This window comes from Vicia villosa, linkage group LG7 (genome assembly GCF_029867415.1).
Source record: "Vicia villosa cultivar HV-30 ecotype Madison, WI linkage group LG7, Vvil1.0, whole genome shotgun sequence".
In the NCBI taxonomy this organism is placed as follows: Eukaryota; Viridiplantae; Streptophyta; class Magnoliopsida; order Fabales; family Fabaceae; genus Vicia; species Vicia villosa.
Genome location: NC_081186.1, coordinates 115,983,919 through 115,997,410, shown reverse-complemented (window position 1 = coordinate 115,997,410; position 13,492 = coordinate 115,983,919). Strand labels below are relative to the sequence as shown.

The 13,492-nt window shown below is 36.1% G+C and overlaps 1 protein-coding gene across 1 annotated transcript; it reads right to left on the bottom strand.

Annotated features, from left to right (window-relative positions):
* Positions 1–1,330: 1,330 nt before the first annotated feature.
* Positions 1,331–11,727, bottom strand: LOC131616678 (FIP1[V]-like protein). Its single transcript, XM_058888081.1, has 9 exons — positions 10,745–11,727; positions 8,631–8,881; positions 7,473–7,599; positions 7,326–7,394; positions 7,079–7,219; positions 6,828–6,929; positions 6,376–6,722; positions 4,056–5,676; positions 1,331–2,588 (listed from the first exon to the last, which is right to left on the bottom strand). The coding sequence occupies exons 1-9, from the start codon at positions 11,576–11,578 to the stop codon at positions 2,031–2,033; spliced, it is 4,050 nt and encodes a 1,349-aa protein (XP_058744064.1). The 5' UTR covers positions 11,579–11,727; the 3' UTR covers positions 1,331–2,030.
* Positions 11,728–13,492: the final 1,765 nt, after the last annotated feature.

Here is a 13,492-nt window from a genome sequence, read left to right as displayed (position 1 = left end):
TCCTTACCTTCGTGATCTTTCAGGCGTTCAGGGCACACTTTTCTCGTATGACCCTTCTTCTAACATTGATAACATCGAATACCAGATGCATCACCACTATAAAACTTCTGCTGACTTGTACACTTCTTCTTGTAGAACTTGTCATCTCTTTTTGTGAATTTCGTCTTAACAGACAGTCCTTCATTAGTCGAAGATGACTTGTGCTTCTTTCGTTCGTTCAAATCCTTATAATACGAAGTTGATTGAACTTCTTCAAAGGTCGGATACTATCTTCTATAAAATAGAGTTTCTTTGAAGTGAACATATGATCTGGGAAAGCACATAACAACAACAGGGCTTGATCTTCATCATCGATCTTGACATCGATATTTTCCAGATCAAGAATCATCTTGTTGAACATATCCAACTACTGCTCATCCAAGACTTTCTCTTCACTCATCTTGAATGAATACAGAGCTTGCTTCAGGTAGAGGCGATTGACCAACGGTTTGGTCATGTACAAGCTTTCGAGTTTAGACAACAAACTCGTCGTCGCCGTCTCTTTCAAAACATGTCGAAGAACCTTATCACCAAGGCTCAATAAGATGGATTTATGGACTTTCTTTACCATAGTTATTTTCTTCTTCTCTGTTAATGCATCATTAGAATGCATGTGTTACGGGTAGCGCTTAGGTGCGAAACTGACGGCCACGGTGACGATCATCATTAGAATATTTATATTTTTTTAAAATTTGTAATGCATGTGTTATCATTAATATATATTTCCGTATTTTTAATTATTTATTAAATATTTAATTTTGTATAAAAAGAAAATAAATAAATAAATAAATAAATAAAATAGACATGCCACCTCACATGACAGCCCTAAATAGATTTACATGTTGGCACCATGGGGTCTGTATTTTTAATTATTTATTAAATATTTAATTTTGTATTAAATAAATAAATAAATAAAATGGACATGCCACCTCACATGACAGCTCTAAATGAACTTACATTGTTGGCACCATGGGGGTGGCGCATACTCAACACAACTTAACACCTGAGCGCTATAGGGTGACTCCTATGTGTAGTGCCCAAACCTAATTACCCAGATAATTTTTTTGAAAACTTTTTTTTTTAAAATTTTAAAAACTGGTTATTTGTTGTTTTTTTTCAAAATGTTCAACCGAAATTAACTTAAGACAATATTTTATTTAGAAAACTAGATCCCTGTCGGATGTTTAAAATACAGAAGTACATTTCACTATTATGTTTAAAATTTACCTTAGTTAACGGTAATATCTAGACAAAATGATGATAGAAAAAAGACTGAAAGACTTGAAAAGGGTAATAAAAAAATTATGCCTCAAACTTCATTTATTACTTTAGTAATTCCTAACCTCGCTACATGTCATTTGATATCTAGATACAACAAAGGCTCATAACTTCAGTTTCATGATTCCCGCATAAGTCAAAAATAGAGAAGATATAGAAAATGAGTAATCAGTACTTGCTTGTAATCTACAACAAAGAAAACTAATCCATGGAATCTGTAATTCCATCAAAATTAACACTCAAGTGGGAACAAGCCGCATTTCTTTGGATCATCGCCCTTCAAGATGTTTCTTGTTTACAGAGAACTTGAGGATGGTGACAGTATCAATCAGTCTCAAAGTCTCACAACCAGCAAAACCATTACCATGACAATGGTTTCTAGCCTTGGTGGCGTTGCTGCTGCTCATAACCCATATCATCCAGGTAAGAGCTACATTTTGACACCCAAAATATGTGTCACCTGTAATAACCAGTTAATGTTTTACATTTTACGTGTATATACATTGTACAATAAATTTATAGGCAGTGTAGTTACAGTATGACATAATTAAAGCACAAAATATCTCAAACCTACAGATGCCATTTTCAACATAAAATGGCTGGCTTGCAAGGAGGATTCTAGTTCTAGATTTTTAAAGCATCTGGCAAATTGGAATTTTCCCAAGGCTAGAATATCAGATTTTTCGTCATTAAACTAGGGCACCAGATTTCATTTAGTTACTGATCCATCTCCTTTTTCTGGCAGGTCGCTCTTGTTTGACCTCTGACTCCACTGGATTTTCAGTTTTGGTAGAAGGCAGAGGCTCACTCTCTAGCTTCTTGATAACCTGGGCTTCTTTTTCACTTGGCATTGGGAGCTTGAACCGCTCACTCCGTTTCTTCAGCCTCTCAACTGTGTCCAGATTCCGATCCCCAGATTCCTTGGAATCACCATCCCTGCTTTCCATGTCTACAGAATCCCTTGCTTCAGCCATCAAGAGTTGTTGGTTATCACCATCGACTGTTTTAGCAGACTCATCCATAGGTTTCCCAACTTCAGAAGACCCACCATTGTTATCCTTGTCAATGTCTTTGAACTTCAAGGAAGTAGATGACTTGTTGATACTGAAATCTCTTTCCTTATGGCTTGTCCAGCGCTCCAGTTTAGAACGTCCTCTGTAAGAATCTTGCTGTTCATCATCAGAGGAAATGCCGTCCTGGTGTTTCCTGGATAGGCGATGCCCTTGAATGTCATGCCCAGCACGTTCTTGATCACCAAATTCTTTGGAGCCCTTCACAATAGAAACTAGCTATTATAGAAAACAATATCATATATCTACAATTACTATCTAACATCAGCAAGAGTTTACAAAATTGCAAGCAGGACAAAATCTTGAATGTGATACAGTTACAAGCTTACTTGTCAATGATAAAACCAACTAGTTTAAAAACTAAAACAAAAAATACTCATGTGCACAAAGTTTCAATATCTTGTTATGATATAGAATAAAGGGTACTTGGAGTAGTTAAAGAGGTAAAGAGTTGTTAAGAAAAGTTAATAAGTTAGGGGAATATTCAGTTTTGTAAACATTGTCAATGATAGTAGAGTTCTTTCTGTTAAAAGTAAAAACCAATTAACCTTGTATTCTCTTATTTATACAAGGTGATCTCTCACCTTGTATTCTCCAACTTCTCAAATATTCCTCTAACCAACTAACTCTTCTAGCAACACTTAACTACTCAAGTTACCCTTTGTTCTATATCCTAACAGTACCCTGCTAGAAATATTCACACATCAGTCAAGCACAATAGAACACCAAGGAAACTAATGATCCTTGGTTCCAATTGGAGGCAAGAAAAATAATCTAGGCAGTATCCAATCAGATGAAGCTACATGGATCAAATTATATAATTAGATTTTTATAAAATGATTGTATTTTCAATATATCAATAAAGAACAGGATCATTTTGATGACATCTCCCAAGTGCATTGCAGGAAAGTAACAATCTTGAATCAAGACAACTGAATCATTATTAAATGTCAAAAATTGACAGTTTTATGCCAGTTGCCAGTTGCTCTACACAATCCTCTTTTGTTCAGATCCGGCAAACAATACCAAAATGATAAGCAAGAGGTCCACAAGCTTATTTATAACCAGATTATGCTGAGACCCAAAAAAAACACATTACCATAATTACAAGGTGTCTTCCAATCACATGGATGATATATCCCATAATCCAAAGTATGGAGAAAAGTGAGGGTTGTGTTAGGCAATCGACAACTAAAACAAAAGAATACCAAATATTTTTAGTGAATAATATACTTAAGAATGACTCCCATAATGCAGTATCTTAAAAATTCTTATTAACAATGTTGGATTTATCCTCATCGCACATTTTGTTTCAAAACCATCCACCTACTTTGAACATGGTGAGTCTTAAAATTTGGTGAACCTAATAGAACAAAACTATGCCTCAAAAGGGCACATATTCTAATTACTCTTCCTAAGAAGTTAAATGAACAGGACTAATTGCAATTCAAAAGCTAGTTAGTTAATCGCAATCAAGCCGGCCTTGCCATACACAATGTGGCCTGAACCAACAATTCAAATATTACCAGGAACTAAATTGCCAGCTCACCATAACTCCCAACCTTCAAGATTGATTCTAGGATGCACACAAGGATAATGCTTATTTTCATGTAAGTATTTAACTCTCCAGATAGAGTTTCAGATTTTACATGCTACTGTAATGCATACCTTCTCATTGGATGGACCATTTGGATTTTCTAGACTTTTCTTGGACAGTCCTAAATTATTAAGGTCACTAATATCACGCTCTTTGCTTTTCCTTGAGCCCTCTTTATGTTTCCTCTCGTGAAGTCTTTGGCTATCTGAATTATTAGTAACACGATCACTACGGCTACTTGACCTCTCCTGCCTAGATCGTCTTTCATCAGCAGTAAATTGATTCACACGGGAATAAGTATCATCTCGCCCCTTAAGATGTGAACTTTCTTCCTGAATTCGATCCCTTCTCTTCAGTTGGTCACTGTGTCGCACTGTTTCTCTAGATTGGAGTTCATCTTTGGCACTAACATGGCCAACCCATGCTTTTTCTTCAGCTCCTCGTACACTTCTTCCAGAACTCCGCCCTTCTTCTCTTTCACGCTTGAGTAGGGGTCCATCATGGGACTGTTTCAAACGATGCCACTCCTCCCTATCTCTTTGCCTATCACCCCTCTCCCTCAATAGCCAGGCATCATCTTTCTGCCTAGTTATGTATTGATCATCAGGGTAATCTCTAGTTCTTTGTAGGTCGTCTCTCTTACGTTGATCCAGTACTTCATCTCTTTCTCGCCTGCGCCGACTAGCATTTTCTCGGTAGCCATGTGGGATTTCTTCTCTGTCAATATGTTCCCTCCTAAGATATTCCTCATCCTTCCTCCTCTTGATATGGTAATCCTCAGCAGCTTCATACCTAACCCTCATGCCTTCATCTCTTTCCTTGTGTCTTGATTCTCTTGACCCAACATCTTTTTCATAAGGGATCCTGTAGCTACCATTATCAAACTGTTTTTTAGAATAAAAGCTATCTTCTTTGTCACTTCTCTCGTTTTCTCGAACCTTAGCCCTATCCCTCTTTCTAGGTTCATTGGTTCTAACTTTTCTGCTATAGACATCATCATCTCTCCTTGCCCAATCCATGTCAGAACTCTCCCTATCTTTTTGCCGATCAAATCCGTCAGTATTTGTATGCATTTGATGGGCTGAGTTACGATGCCGGTCCTTGTGAGGGTATGATCCCTCTTTACCTCTAAGTACCATGCGATTTCTTTCCGGGTCGTGCTTTCCATCATACTCTTTTCTATAGAAACCCTGCTCATTGTCATCTGTGTGTTGTCTGATGTTAGCTAGATGTGTTGATCGAGGATCCTGAACTACTTCTTCCTCGAGACCTTCGCGCCGCTTCTGGTTATCTCTGCTACTTGCTGATCTTGCTTTGCTGTTGTCACTGCTTCTGGCAGCTTTCAAGTCCTCCCAGTCATCACTTTCATCAGGCAAAGGTTGCTTAACTTGAGTTGTCAAATTATGTTTCTTTTCTATCCCATCCTTCGGGACATCTACTTTGTCTTCTGTACTTAAATCAGTCTCTTCCTTACCCAATCTGGGACTTCCATCAGCGGTCCCAGTATCCTCAAGTTCAGTATCTTTGATCTCCAAACTGGACTCCTTTACATCCTCAATGACAGGAGATGGCAAAAGTGTGCTATCTTTGTCTTCCATGCTCTCAACTGAATCTTCTTTTTTATTGTTATCTGTATCCAGTTTTCGAGAATGACTAATAGGAGATTGACTACGCACTCTTTTTTGTGTTTTCCTGCAAATACAAAAGCAAAGAGGCTAATCATAAATTGTAGATGATTAACAAAAAAGGATGAATGAAAATGCAATTAAATAACTTTGACGAAAAAATGAACATTTGGAAGAAGAAAAAAAATCAGCACAAGAGTACGCCTGAGGAATTTCCTAAATGCATAAAAAATGTATCTGAGTAACTAACAATTCTTTTATCTTTGATATAAATTTGATTCAAGAAAAACAGCTTGTTTATACATTGTTGACTTCTCACTGGTTATAAATTGTTAAAATCTTTTATGTTTACATTTCATTATGATATAAATTAAGCTTAAATTTAGTTTCTCTAACAACTCATTTGACTGTTCGATGACATGGAAAATTAATTCAGGCACATCATCATAGCGTATTGTCCATAATCAAGCTGTGCTGGTTTAGAAAATTACTTCCAACTGCAACAACCTAACATGAATGAACTGGTTAATACATATATTTAAATATCAGTTAGTTTAAGTTACATGGAAATACAAACTTTAATTGTTGCAAAGACCCACAGTTGGATATATTTCTAAGGATTTGACTTTCCGCATTTGCTGATTTCACAATAACTATCTAATTACACGAAAATGATAGAACAGTAAAGCACCGCAGAGATGAAAACAAAAGCATACAGATAGAGGGTAAAATTCCTCTTTTAGGGAAAATATAGACTATCTGATACCTTTCCTCATGAGAACTGAAATTGCCACCATAAGACCTAGGATTTTGGCCCCTTGAACCAGAGTATTCGATTGGCTTGTCCTGTGAGACGAACAAATCTTCATCTTCATTAGGTACATTAGAAGAAACAGAATTCACAAATGGCATTGTTCTTCCTGCAAGCTCTTTCTTTTGTCGGTTATAATCCTGTGCAATACCATCAGAGTACTCAGGATCTAAACTTGGAATTTCATTTCCATCTACATGGTCTTCTCTAAAACTCTCTCTCTGGGGTTCTCCATCCTCTGATTGATCTTGGACATCTATTCCGACAGAGGACTCGTCATCTTCAGTACCCTGCAAGATAATCTGTTGACAAAAAATTGTCATTTACAGATTGCAAAAGCAGGATCTACCATAAAAAGGTTTATCCCATGATCCCATAAGCCTGATGTGAAAAAAATCATCAAATACCTCAATGATTGCATCTGAATCACGCATTCGAGGAGGGCGGGTATCAATGGAAGGAAGACGTTCACCATAGCCACCTTCCACCTGTATCGCCCTACCAGTTGGCTGGTAGGAAATAAATTGATTTGAGTATGGAGACAGAATTAGATAAAAACAATATCTACCACAAACATGTTACAGTATAATGTTGACACAGGCCAAGAAGCAAACAGATAATTTTATGGAAAATGCAAAGTATTTCAACAAATGCATACCATTGGCAGTCGCATGCGTCCAGAACCTTTCATAACATCACTTTGTCCCACATCGGATTTTAAAGAATTTGCATTTTCAACAGAACCGTCGTGTAAACCAGTAGCTGCAGCTAATTCAGGGGGCAAATCTGGATCATAATCCTGAAGTGAAATCAAGTAGATGGTTAATTTAATTATAAAAAGAACAATCAACAAAACACCTCAGTATAATACAGATCAAATTTTAAAATGAAAATAGATCTTCTACATGCTCTGTTCGACCACTCTCGTAAACACGGATCTTGCTTTGCATTGTAGACTCCAGGCGTAGTTGCTCCTAAAAAGTCACATACAACGGTTTTCTCAGTCTACACTAAATTTGTGGAGAATATTGAAATTTGTTTAATAATTTTACCAGCTGTTTACAATAATCTTTCCAGGTCTCATCATTCAAACCAAAGTTGAAAAAATCAGATACATCAACATTCGGATATTTCCATGGTTTCTCTTCAAAACTCTCAATATCGACGTCAAATATAGTTCTGAAAACAAATGATGATTATATAAGTATCAACCAGATGACATGACTGAGATTTAGTTATACATCAACAGAGACATTCAATTTTCAAACAATGGAAATGATACTATCCTGCACAACAACAGAAATGAGCCTTTGTAACAAAACTCTAACGAATAGAATTGTGGATGTAATGCAAGATTCAAATATTAAAGATTACTGTTCATTAATCAGTAAGATATTTGTTAGAAAAAATATCAGGCAAAAGCAAAAGCGTGGCTGCATTAGTAAAATATACGAGTGCAGTTTAATTTGTAAACGATCAGGGCGATGAATCAACAAAAAAAAAACGTGCATAGTCATATCATTAGGAAGTAATAATAAACCAATAATTAATATCTTATAGGAAGGAGTTGTAAGCTATACCACTAGCATCAACGTTATTTTATTTCCTTTGATAGCTAGCATTTAAATGAGGGTTCCTTAAGGGCGCTTAGTTTAGATACTTACTGAATTGGGATTAGAGCTAGTTGCCAGGATCTCAGAAGAGGTTACTATAGAGGGGCTAATCAGAAAAGTTGAGCAAAGCATCACAGAATGCAGCAATCAGGATGTTAGCTCTAAGGGGCGGTGCTATAATAGGAATAAGAACTTGGATATTATGGGGTGCCAAAGTCCCACATCGAGTAGTATGGGATGTTAATTGGAGTATTTTAGTGGCTTGGCTCTCCCTTTGATGCTTACCAAGATCCACGTAAAACAAACAAACATACAGGAGCTAACCTCTTTCTATTCATTAATCATACTTTTAGGATTTGAAACAACAAACAGCATAGCAACTTTACCATTTTGGAAAAAAATGTTTTTGAATATTAACAGTTATGAAAAACAGCTTTTTTTTTCAGAAGCTTGCTTAGGAAGCTGCCAAAGAAACTACTACTTCCCAAGAATAAGCTAGTTCGAACAGACATTAACAGCAAATAACAGTCACTTGGAACCTAGTGTCCTAATAAAAATTCAGAGAACAAAAGATATAGGTTCACAATTAAATATTACTTGTGAGAAGGAAGGGTGAATTCCAATCCACCACCAAAACCCCGCCCTGCAGCATTGTTTCCCCAACTAGGTAGTCCAGGACCTGCATGGAAACCTTTTTGCATACCGATAGTCCCTTTTATTCCAGGTGGTCTCCAATCTCCTCTACCACGACCAATCATGTTAGCAAGCGGACGAATTTGACCAGGAGGCCCTCCACCTTGAGCAGCACCCGTAACTCCAGGTACTGTTGTTGCACCCGGCCTAATATACTAGACAACAATAAAAAAAATAATCAGATCTTTTCCATTTCAGAAAGTCATAATAACCTTATATTTATATATGCAGTGCATGCAAAGAACTATCAGCTATGAAGCCCAGGTAATTGATATGGTACAGATACGGATATACAAGAAAATTTAAAAATTCAAGATATGATACGGCCAAGATACTTTAATAAAAAATTAAATTTAAAACAAAAAATATATATATATAAATGCACAAAATAGAAACACAACTAAAAATAATAAATAAAGATTCAATTACTATAAATGATCAAAACAAATGACAAAATACACCTTTTCTGCACTAATTAGAATATAACAAAAACTTCATTAGTACTATCCAAAAAGAACATATTAGTAATATCAAAACAGAAAAACATTATTCAACTTTTAATACGTAACAGTTAACTCTAATCATGTCAGTCTCCTCTCCCCCATTCTCATCATCAAGAAGCAACATAGCTTTCTATTCTATTATGACTCCTCATCTCTTGACTCCTCATTCCTTTTATGTGTTTTTCTTTTTTTAATTATTTTTTAAGAAAAAATAGAAAAGTAAATATTAAAAATATGTGTATGTTGCGTCCTTATCAGTTCTCTTTGGACGTAGCACGCACAAACGTATCAGATAATTTTTAAAGAAAAATGCAATACTTCTCCGGTACATATCGGACAAGTATCAGTGTTGGAAATGTGTCGGACACCGATACTTAAGTAATTTTGGAGTATCGAGGCTTCACTGACTATCATAGAATTGAGATCTTCATCATATGATAGTTTCAATTGTCTTTAGAACATAAAACTTTTCCTTTCTCTTCATTTAAATTAGTTGCGTAAGATCAAAATTGATCCCATAAAACTGAAAAGTAGAAAAAACTCCCTCAAGGCAGAGTCAAACCACTTCTATAGAAAGGCAGGTTCAATAGAAACTGTCAGCAATCACTTCTATTGAAAGGCAGGTTCAATAGACTCTGTCAGCAATCCCCCGAGCTTGGCAATTTTTGAACATCACTGTAAGCCCTTGCTGAGGCTTGTGGTACTCACCAGCCTCTTGAATGGGTTAGCCTCCCTAGACTTTACTCACAAAATTATGTAATTTCTGATTTATGGAAAGCATAGCATTCGGCCAAAATAAGGTTATCTTATCTATTTTGTTGATACACGGAATAGATGAGCATAAAAGTCACGTTTTGTTTAAAATGCAAAAATGCTTTATATAAATAGAATCATAACGTAGTTGAAGAGGTAATAAACCTTCAAGTGGAATTAACTTTTATTGGTTTTAAATATAACGGTTGCCACTGATAGTAGGCAATTAGTAATTCATAACATGATGAAATATCGAGATGGATGTACGAGTGAGAACGACTCGCCAAACAGATAGCACAGTCAGAGAGAAAGAAATCCTGCAGACATTAATTCTAGAATCAACTTTGTCGTGCACCTATCCCTCCTCCCTCCAATAAGGTACATAAAACATTATAGATTTGTGAACAAGTGAATTCGATTCTTTCAGAAACAAGATGTTTTGTTTTGGAAAAAATTGTACACAGTGTAATGGGGTTCGTGATTTCTGTTTGCGGACAAAACAATCTGAAACATACACTTTAAGTGTCTTCACAAAAACTACAAAATGCAGAGCCAGGTGATTACTAACAACCAGGGACTACTAACTATCTATCACACGCATAATCCCGCTGGAAAAATATAAAGGCAGATATTTAAATCATAAAATTTCAATTAAAATGTCTAACAGTTACAAAACCAAGAATATACACTTCAAATCAACACAATTCATTCATACTCAAACTATTAAAAGATTGCCATAAACTAACACTTCTAGAAACCAACCTTAAACTGAGAATGAAACGGATGATACCCATGAGGTTGACTGCCATAGCCAATTTTGGGGACAACAGGGACACCACCAGGACCCGGGACTACCTTGCCTGGTTCAGCCACATCCTTCCTCTCGCCATCAGTCGGAACATTGGCATTCTCCCCCCACTCTTGCTCTTCCAAACCCTGATTGGTTTCACCAGCTACAATCACTAGCCCACCGTCTTCATCTTCGCCGTCACCTTCCATTACTCCAACATTTTCCATGGCCATGTGATTGTCATCATTCAACACTATCTGCAAATCATCATCACTGTCACTGTCCCAATCCTCATTCCCACCGCCTCCATCGTAACCTCCACCTTCTTCCAAACCTTCCCCGCCGGATAACCCTGGAATAACCGGCTCTGAGCCTCCGCCATCTTCATCTTCGATGTCGAATTTAACCTCATCGTCTTGATTTTGATCCATCGGATTATCATTATTATTACCTTCAACAATAACATCAGCAGACGCTGGTTTCGAATCCATGGAAGAGATAACCGGGGGTTCAAGAAGAACCCTAACACCGTCGGCGGATTCCTCTTCTTTCTTAAGAGGCGGCTCCGGTTCCGGTTCCGGTTCCGGTTCCGGCTCCGGCTCATCTTGTGTTGGGGCGGTTAGACGGTGGTCAGGAGGATCTAATTGATCGGGTGCATCGTTGATAGAGTGGGAGGCGGCGCGGGGGATCTGGTTGAGATCGATGGAGGGAAGAGCAGGTGAAGTGTGAGAAGGGGGAGGCGAATCGGTGGCAAAAGGTAGGAGAACATCGGTGTATAAATCTCCGAATTCATCGTCGTCGTCCATGGCAAGAGAAAAAGTGAGTTTTGAAGACAGAGAGAGAGGGAGGGATTGGTGTGTACTTTGTGTCGAAGAGGGTTTTGAGGTTCGGCAACTAGTGCCGAAGCTGGTTCTATGGCCCAACCTGCTCTTCCTCTCTCTTTTCTCTCATTCTTAGGTTAAACCACCATTATTATTTATTATTATTATTATTATTATTATTATTATTATTATTATTATTATTATTATTTTATGTACATACACCATTATTATTATCATGTTAATTATTTGATAAACATTAATTAAATATATTTAAATTTTTCTAATTAATAAATTTTAGAATAATAACTAATCACAATAATATATCGAAGAGAATCCCAAGAACCTTTATATGACACAATCAATATTTTGTTTATAAACATAATACGATTTTATTATTTTCTTTAGACGTTATCTTTTATTTTTTTTCATATTGTAGATTAAACAGATAGATGAGTTAAGAAATACTTCCTATTTTAAATGTAACTTCTATGAATTCTGCAAACACCCGATGTGTGTTTTAGGATAAGTTTCATTTGGTAAGGAATCTTTCCTTTTCGCGAGTTTTTCTCACCATTTTGTAAGCAGATTTTAGTACCCTTAATACTCATTTATAATAATCCTTGCATATAAAAAAAAATCGCCATTAAGCGTCATCTTCTATATTTTTCTTTATGAAATAATGTAATAATGTAATATTTGATGTTTTTCCGTAACAAGTCTTATTTTTATGGAAAATAATTTCTTATCAAGTATATCATCGACAAGGTTTGGAGAGTAATATATGACTATAATTGTGTGTTGAAGATCACTCGTTTGTCATATTATAAAGTTAATGATGATGATATTGGTTCACTTAACAATATATATTAATTTATATTGTTGTTAGGGATTCAGATGAATATATTGTATTAATGGTATTGGTTATGTATTAAGTTGAATCCTTTAGACTTTGTTTAGGAGTTTGGAAGACAATGGAGGGGGTAACTTTAAAAAATATGAAGGGTTGAGTGAAAATAATAAAAAGATTTTGATTGTGCGAGTTTGTTTTTCTTCTTAACACCAAAATTCCCTAATTTGAGAAACTCAACATTTATAATGAAGTGGGATTTTAGAGGGTTTACATAAATTTTTCAATATATTTTATGTTGCTATATTATTCTATGTGAGATATTAGATTGAACTCTATTGGGTTGAAGAGTAGTTTCTGGTTCGAAAGGATTGATGCATGTCGTCGAATTATGTTCACATGCTGGTGTCGAAGACCTACATATTGTAGTCGAAGTGTGTTATAGTATGTGGATATCGAAATGGTAGGGTTTTTAGAATTTTGAATTAGGTCTATTTGTTAAGTTCAGTTGTTTAAGTTAGCTTGTACCATAAGTTAGCTTGTAATGGATATTTGTGAAAAAGCTCATTAGTTTAGTATGTTAGGTTTATTATAAATAACATACTAATTTCTCATCATTGCATACTGCAGATCCTAATCTAGGGTGAAAGGGTTATTTGTTATTCTTGTAACAATTGATCTCTTGAATAAATAGAAAGTAAATAATAGTAGTTATAACCAATTATTGTTGTTCTTTTTGCTTCCCATTATATTCCCTATTGTACTCTGTTCTTGACATCGTTTTCACAATAAATTGGTGCGGTTAGCATGGAGAAGATGCCTTCAATAAAGTATGAGATTGAAAAGTTCATCGGAGCGAGCGATTTCGGTTTGTGGCACTTGAAGATGAAAGCCCTATTGGTCCAGTAGGGTTGTTTGGAAGCGTTGAAGGGATCGACAACTATGGGCATTGCGTTAACGAAAAAAGAAAAGACGACCATGATCGAGAAAGCCCACAGCACAATTGTGTTGAGCCTTGGTGATAAGGTTCTTCGACAGGTATCAAAGGATAC

Bases quoted from the DNA above. Each gene is read 5' to 3' on its own strand.
- LOC131616678 (XM_058888081.1), bottom strand. From the start codon at position 11,578: ATGGACGACGACGATGAATTCGGAGATTTATACACCGATGTTCTCCTA. The intron at 7,600-8,630 runs GTAATATTTAAT...ATTTGTTTTCAG, and splicing joins TTCACCCTTCCTTCTCACAA to AACTATATTTGACGTCGATA. The intron at 6,930-7,078 runs GTATGCATTTGT...ATTTCCTACCAG, and splicing joins GACGCATGCGACTGCCAATG to CCAACTGGTAGGGCGATACA.